At 39.9% G+C, this 7,320-nt stretch overlaps 1 protein-coding gene across 3 annotated transcripts in view; it reads right to left on the bottom strand.

Annotated features, from left to right (window-relative positions):
- Positions 1–1,819: 1,819 nt before the first annotated feature.
- ptprea (protein tyrosine phosphatase receptor type Ea) overlaps positions 1,820–7,320 on the bottom strand; it is a 55,851-nt gene continuing 50,350 nt past the window's right edge. For all 3 annotated transcript variants that reach the window (XM_031315086.2, XM_031315087.2, XM_031315089.2), the window contains 11 exons: positions 7,195–7,314; positions 6,715–6,878; positions 6,309–6,444; positions 6,009–6,158; positions 5,412–5,505; positions 5,155–5,231; positions 4,915–5,049; positions 4,350–4,475; positions 3,593–3,744; positions 3,313–3,448; positions 1,820–3,202 (listed from right to left, as the gene is read on the bottom strand). In XM_031315086.2, coding sequence (XP_031170946.1) covers positions 3,128–3,202; positions 3,313–3,448; positions 3,593–3,744; positions 4,350–4,475; positions 4,915–5,049; positions 5,155–5,231; positions 5,412–5,505; positions 6,009–6,158; positions 6,309–6,444; positions 6,715–6,878; positions 7,195–7,314 — 1,365 coding nt within the window. In that variant the 3' untranslated portion in view covers positions 1,820–3,127. The remainder of the gene's footprint in view (positions 3,203–3,312; positions 3,449–3,592; positions 3,745–4,349; positions 4,476–4,914; positions 5,050–5,154; positions 5,232–5,411; positions 5,506–6,008; positions 6,159–6,308; positions 6,445–6,714; positions 6,879–7,194; positions 7,315–7,320) is intronic.

Here is a 7,320-nt window from a genome sequence, read left to right as displayed (position 1 = left end):
CAACAGGTGCATATTGCTGTTCATTTAAGTACTGTTATTATTTAAAGTTGTGACCATAATTGATTTTAATAATTATTCATGTGACAGTCATTGTTACTGTTATATTGCTGTATGAAGACTGCTGTTCATATTGTTGTTAGAAGTTTGATGAATATATTATGACAGTTGTTGAGGTAAGTAGAAAAGGCTGATAACATTTCAAATGTGTTTTAAATGAAGTCTGTTACTAGGGCAGTACATACAATGCTGTACATTTCTATAGTTGACTAATGCACCTTGAATTATTTTAGTTGATACATTTTTTTTTAATTCTTTAACAATAAGGATCATGTTTGTTCCACTTCCATGTGCATGGTATTTGGCATTCTTAGCACACAAATTGTGTTGTCCAGTAAACTGGGACTATAATTTGGAGGAGGATAACATATCCTAATTGTACAATCCTCCCAAATTATAGTCTTAGTTCACTGGACCAGTAACTATCTAGTGATGTAGGCTACTGTACATTCATGTTACAACAGGGAGAGGACACCTCAATGGTTTTTGACCTTATGTTTAGCTGGGGGGGAAATAACTGATGAATATACTCTGTTCCATTCATGTTTACAGTGTGCATGGGATTTATCACTTAATTATCTTTATAGTTTCTAGATTTTAGAGTCCAATTTCTTCAGTGTCTTTATTTTCTATGTCCACAAGGGAGCAAGGCATATAATATGTAGAGAAGAAACTCGTCCTCTATAAAAAAAAAAAAAAAACGAGAAAAAACGTGGCAGATAATAGCAAGCAGACTGAATGATAGTCTAAAAATATACATTGATGAACTACTGCTCTTAACTGAAACCATTCAACGAGTCCCTTGTCATTTGCAAAAGCAAACAGTTGTACACTTTGCATTAAAAGCGAGCAGTGGAAGTTAATGACTTAGGAAATTTATATTTTAGCCCATGAGAGAGAGGGAGGAACAGTGAAAGAGATATTTACGCATCATACTCTAGCATTGTAGAAAATTGATCTTCATGGTAAATTTCCTGAGTAACATTATCTTCTGCTTACTTTTAAGGCAAGGAGTACAACTGTTAATTTGTGCAAATGATTAGTAACCTGATCCTTGAATGGAATGATGACGGTTTCAATTCAGAGCAGTGGTCAGTTAATGTATATTTTTAGGCTACTTACGCATTCAGTCGGTCCGTGATCGTCTGCTATGCTTTCTCTCATTGTTTCATTACAGCGGCCGTGTTTCTTTTCTTTTTATACAAAAATGTGTTTCACATCATCATACTTCCACAAGAAGCTGCTGCTCACTCTGTATAAAGTATGTACAATGCGTATTCTCCATTTTGGCATCAGTAAATCTGTGATCGACCTCGCGGTCTTTTGAGGAAAGCCGTGGACGCGCATCTATCTGAATTACTTCAGCCTGGCTCAACCTAGTCGCTCCTCCTCAGCCTGGCTTGGCCTTCATGAAACGCACCAAGCCAGGATGCACAGATCAGACTAGGTCAAGCCTCGCTTAATCAGTTATCCTGGATTTATATATTCTGCTTTTGTGAAACAGGCCCCAGGTCTCAACTAAATATTAATATTTATATCTCCCATAATATTATCTGTGCTCATGTAGATCAGGTTAGAAAGCAGTATTGGTAACAAAGAGGTTGTGGGTTCAAACTGGACTGTTGGATATGTTACATTTGAAAGACATTGAGAATCAGAAATGGATAGACCACTCACAGAGAGCAATTTGTTATGTAGTATTTACATACAGCATTAACACAATTACAGATTTCATTGTGGATTAAAGCAGAGCTGGGTCAAATTATTTCAAATGTTTGGTTTAATGTTGAAGTTCCAGATGGATGGGGGTTACTGCCGCACAGACAAGCCATTTCACATTCAGATGCTTTCCTATGAAACATTCTGCTTCCTTATTGTGATGTAAAAAAAAAAAAAAATGTATTCAAAGATATACAGTAACTGAACGTTGATAGTATGTCGATAGGTGTGTGTTGTTTGTCGCTCTGGCATTAAGCAGGCACTGAAGCACCACATGTGCGTATTGTGGTTTTTGCCATTACAGGAGTCATCTACTGTTACACATTTAATACTGTACTGCAACTTTACTGCGTTAACTGCATCTGACACAGGTTATCGTGAAATGGTACTGACCACTGCGTTTAGCGACCACACTTACCTTTCCTTAAAATCACCTTTCAACGCTCAGCCTTTTACCTTAGGGACGTTCTACTTTTTCACATTTTTGAAAAATGTCTAATACAAATGACCTCCTTGGCAGAGGTAGAAAAGCAATAAACATACCGGTGAATATTGCAGGTTCTTGGCTTAGTTATGTGTGCTTTTTAATGTGCAGTCATTTTAGCAAAATACTTTTTGCCGTCTACAGACAAAAGGCAGACTTAACATCCATGTTAAATGCAGTCGAATACCACTTTGTAAATGTAAACCGTCTGCTCGTCACCTTGGCCTCCGTTGCTTAACTTTACGTTCTCTGCATTACGGCTTAAGCGGCTAGTTCTTTTTCTGACAATATTTCCATTGGAAAGAGTATCGCATGTGCGATGGGCATGTAGTTTCAATATCGCCTCTAATCTCAGATAGAAGTCATCAATAAATGCAATGACGTACTGTATGATTATATCAACAACAAAAGAAACCTTAACATTCCCGTCGTGTTCTCCAAAACTCAAGAATGGAATGTCATCGTCGATATAAATACATTTACAATAAGTACAACTTTTCAAATGACGTGGTCAATCCAAAATAACATTTAGATAAACATTTAAAATACAGTATTATACAACAAAAGTGAAATATGAGACCAACATTTAAAATACAGTATTATACAACAAAAGTGAAATAAGAGTGTGAAACAACACTTGATGACAAAATAATTATCATACATGATGTGAAATCTACATTATTAATCTCACTTTTTTTCATTACAATGTTCATCCACTGACATACAGTATATTACAGCCAGGACGGAGTTAACGGCGGGACAAGTGCATAGCAAAATAGATCATTTGACCAAGTTAAAAAAAACGCATAAAACTGACAAACTGGCTTTCGAAAACAACATTAAAAACCACGTTTAAGGCAAATCTCGTCATTTAAAATTGGCATAGTCTGAGAAAATGTCGACAAAGTCTTGTACCACCCTGTAGCAGAAGTCATATTGTTCCTATAGAATTAAGAGGGGGGGAGAAGAGTTGATTAGGCGGTAGCCTGTGAAATGGAATATATTTTAGTAGCACTTGAGATTAGTTGGGATTCACTTGTGCCGATACTTACCACAGTTTGGACCATATGAGGCCTCTGCATGCGTAAACTCTTCACAGTTTGGAACACGTCCAGCAGGCCTTCTGCCTTGACTCGCTCCAGGATATTGCTCAGTGCAATGAACGTACCTGTTCGCCCTGCACCAGCACTGCAGCACACAAACACAAAAACTCTTAGAAACTAATCCAAGCACGAAGAGCGGCTTGTTGTTATTGTCGGCCGTCATTGCAAAAGGCTGCAGTAGACGAGCCAAATCAAAAAAGTGGCTCAGATGCGTGTGTTTGGAAGCTACCTGCAGTGTACGACGATGGGATGGTTCCCAGACTGCTGCTGCTGTCTCTGCACCGAGGCGATGATGTCGATCATGCCTTTCCCCTCGGTCGGGATGCCGACCTCCGGCCAGCCGTGGAAGTGGAAGTGCCTGATCACCCTCGTCTGCTTCTCCTTTGAGAGGAAAGGGACAGGCAGACGAGAGATCGCAATTCAAATACGATATATTAGCAGTATACGAAAGCATACTCGTACCCTATTAATCATCTCCTAACCCGCAAATGTATTATCAAAACATTCTAAAAGTAGCATTTCACTGCTGTAGCTGGACAAGGTGAGGCTGGTTTTATCAACGCTATATATATATATATATATATATATATATAGCGTTGATAAAACCAGCCTCACCTTGTCCAGCTACAGCAGTGAAATGCTACTTTTAGAATGTTTTGATAATACTCGTGAACTTTTACATTTAAATGCAGATTTAAAGTAATGGAGTGTTTTGACGTTGTATTGGTACTTTTACTTGAGTAAATTATGTGAATGTTTGTTACACCACTGGAAGTCATTACAGAGAATTCATTATGAGAAAAGTAGTCATATTTGTTTGACTTTTATATTTGCACTCTTTCCACTTTGTATTGCAACTGATGCACACAGCAATTTCCCCTTTAGGATTAATAAAGTTGTATCTTATTTTATCCCGACAGGCAAAGTAAAGGGGCGTTAAAGGCCTCACTGACAGCCGCGTGAGAGCGCGAGGTCAATTTGCTTACCGGGACAAAGGTGAGTACCAAGTCTCGTAGACTGAAGGTGTCGCACAAAGTGTCTCCCTTCAACTCTACCGTGTAGTCTCCGTAGGTGACCGAGTCCTCCGCGGGCCAGTATTGGCAACATTTGTCCTGCAAAAAGAGTTAAAAATGAAGATAATTATTTGGTTACTGCTGGCAATAGAATGAAGACATGTCGACTGTTTGTGCTGTTTTGTTAACTGGGATTGTTGGAACAAGCGAGCTAGGATTGTTTTCACTCAGTTGTAAGAAGAAGTATTGTGCATGCTGACTCACTGAAATAGCTTACTGGGACACTTGATGGAATTGAGCCATCGTTAAGGTTATCAATTTCAGCTGTGCTTTTCCTATGACAAGTCAAAATGTCTGCTGTGAAAATGGTCCATACATTTGCATTTACATTTGGCTCACTTGAAGCTAATGTACTCGTACCTTGGTGGTTGAATGCACTTATTGGAAGTTGGCTAAATGACATGTCAATATTTTATGCCGCACAAACATGAACTGAAAATGGGAACATAGATTAGTTATTGTAGCCATTGTGCCTCACCTGCTCCCTCTCCTGGAGCTCGGTGAGCATAACGATAGAGTGACATTTCCATTCCCACACCATTCTCCAGAAATCCTCCACCGTGTGCATCAGAGGGCCCTGGGTGGCGATGAAGTAATCCTTCTGTCTGTAGCCCTGAGTCGCAGCAAAACACGCATGCTTTTTCAGCTCCAAATAATGTGTGTCGATAACAATGCCCGTGAATTATTTCAGACAGAAATGAAGGAGGAAGGAACTTACGTCTATAAAAGATGCATTGATGAAATCGGTAAACTCCTGCCCTCTTCTCATGGAGAGAATCACTCGGTTAAAGTCATCTGAAATAGAAAAACTTCCTTTAAAACCGAATACTGCAGAGCACAATATTGGACAACAAAAATTTCAGATTCCAAACGTAGTGACACACGATATAATCTGGAGGTCTAAATCTGCCACGAATTGATACGTCAAACAGGCGTCCAATCTATTTGGTTCTATGGTTTTCCTTCTTTTCTTACATGGAATAATTTGCAGAACTCTGTTCTTCTTCATGTTGGCAGGAAGGTTCCCCATTCTCATGTTCTCCTTCATTATTCGCATGTTGGTCAGTTTCTGGGCAGAATCGAGCAAAGTGTTACAATAGTGCAAAGTTCAATGTACTTTTTCTCACAAAATTAAAGGGGGAAATAAAGTTATTTTGTCAATTCTTGCATTGCAACTACTTTCTTGTATTTTTACACACCTTTCAACAACAGGGCCATTTAAACACGTACTTTGTAAGTATATGTAATGGTACTTGTTAATTTGACAGTTTTTGTCTACACTTGGAACTGATATGGCTATTAAAATCATGTGTTTAGTGTATCTTTTTTTGTCTGTCCAACTGCCCAGGGACTATAGATTAAAAGTAGCTAAAGCTGGTACAAATCCTCTCTTCTTGCCATTCTTTTCTCTGCACGGTTGATTCTTGTTAAAAAGTCTGATGGATTTAAACTTAAATGGTTGTATAGCAGTACATTTTTTATTGATTGATTATTATTAAGAGGGAATTTAACAGACTCAATATTTGATTAAATGTCATCTTTTGTGGGCCGCAATGTGAAATGACATCTTACCTTAAACTCTTCCTCTAGGCCCACCCGGTCGCCGTCTGCAAAGGTGTTGTGCAGTTTGTGCAGATGTCCTTCCAGAGACGACACGTCCAGCTCCGTGTCTCCGTAGAGGTAGTATTCGAGCAGGGCCTGGTAGATGAAAGAGTACTGCATCTGGGGTGGGAATACACACAAACAGGTGGGCCCATTTGAAATCTTACAGATGATTGAGGAGGGATAATTAACGCATTCGCTGTCAAGAATTAAGTGTAATGTCACGTTGTTGAATAAACAAGAGTGAACTTTTTCCCGTCTCCAACTCACATCTGTCTGAATGAGCTGTGAGCGCTGCTCTCTTATCTTGGCCACAAACCCAAACACGTCGACTTTCTGCTCTGCATGCATCGCTTCGATCGTGGCGTCTATTACGATGAAGGTTCCCGTCCTCCCGACGCCGGCGCTGCAGAGACGCAAAACAAACCTCAATCCTCAGCTGACACTTGGTTTTAGCAGACAACAGCAATGAAACAAAGGGCCGTCTGTTCTCGTAAACCCATGCTCGTAATGTTTCCAGACAGAGCCGACAGTTTGTTTTCCAGCGGATATTTATCTCCGTGGAAACAAATTGGATAATTAATACCGTTTAAAAGGAATGTGCGGGCGAAAGCAAGTACATCCCAGTAAACAATAAAATAATAAACAACGATCCATTCGCTCAGCGCTCTGGTACCTGCAGTGGACCACGATAGGTCCAGAGAAGGGCGGGTTGACGGCCTTGACCTTTTTGAGGAACTTGAGCATGCCGATGGGGGAGAAAGGAACTCCAAAGTCGGGCCAGCTGGTGAAGTGGAGCTGGGTGACCAGCCTGGGAGTCTTGGCGGCATCGCTGGCTTGCTACATACAAAGAGACACAAACCAAGTGTTATCAACACCTGCTCAGCGGGTTTGAAGACGCAACAGACCCGGATGGGCCCCGGGGCAATCGTTGATAATGACATTTTCTGTACACTATATGATTTTTTTTATTTTTTTTTCAAAAGTCATTAACAACTAAGAATTTAGAAAGTGTCTAGTTGACTTGCTATGAAAAAGGAACTAAACTACTTATGATGCAATGTGCAGTAATGTTTCAGAAACAGCACCCACCTTCCTGTTTAATTAGAATTTCTTTGAAGCGCAGTAAATACAAGAGGTGCTGCCTAAAACTTACATATTGTATACAGAACTTGCGTATGGTGTAGTCCACGAGAACGGTAAAGTCTTCTACTGCCACCCTCACGTTCCCGTAGGTCCAACAGCCCTGATCCGGCCAGTACTGGTAACACTTGTCCTGGGG

This window comes from Sander lucioperca, chromosome 22 (genome assembly GCF_008315115.2).
Source record: "Sander lucioperca isolate FBNREF2018 chromosome 22, SLUC_FBN_1.2, whole genome shotgun sequence".
Taxonomy (NCBI): Eukaryota; Metazoa; Chordata; class Actinopteri; order Perciformes; family Percidae; genus Sander; species Sander lucioperca.
The sequence above is the reverse complement of the archived record's forward strand: the minus strand, read 5'-3'. Positions and strand labels throughout refer to the sequence as shown.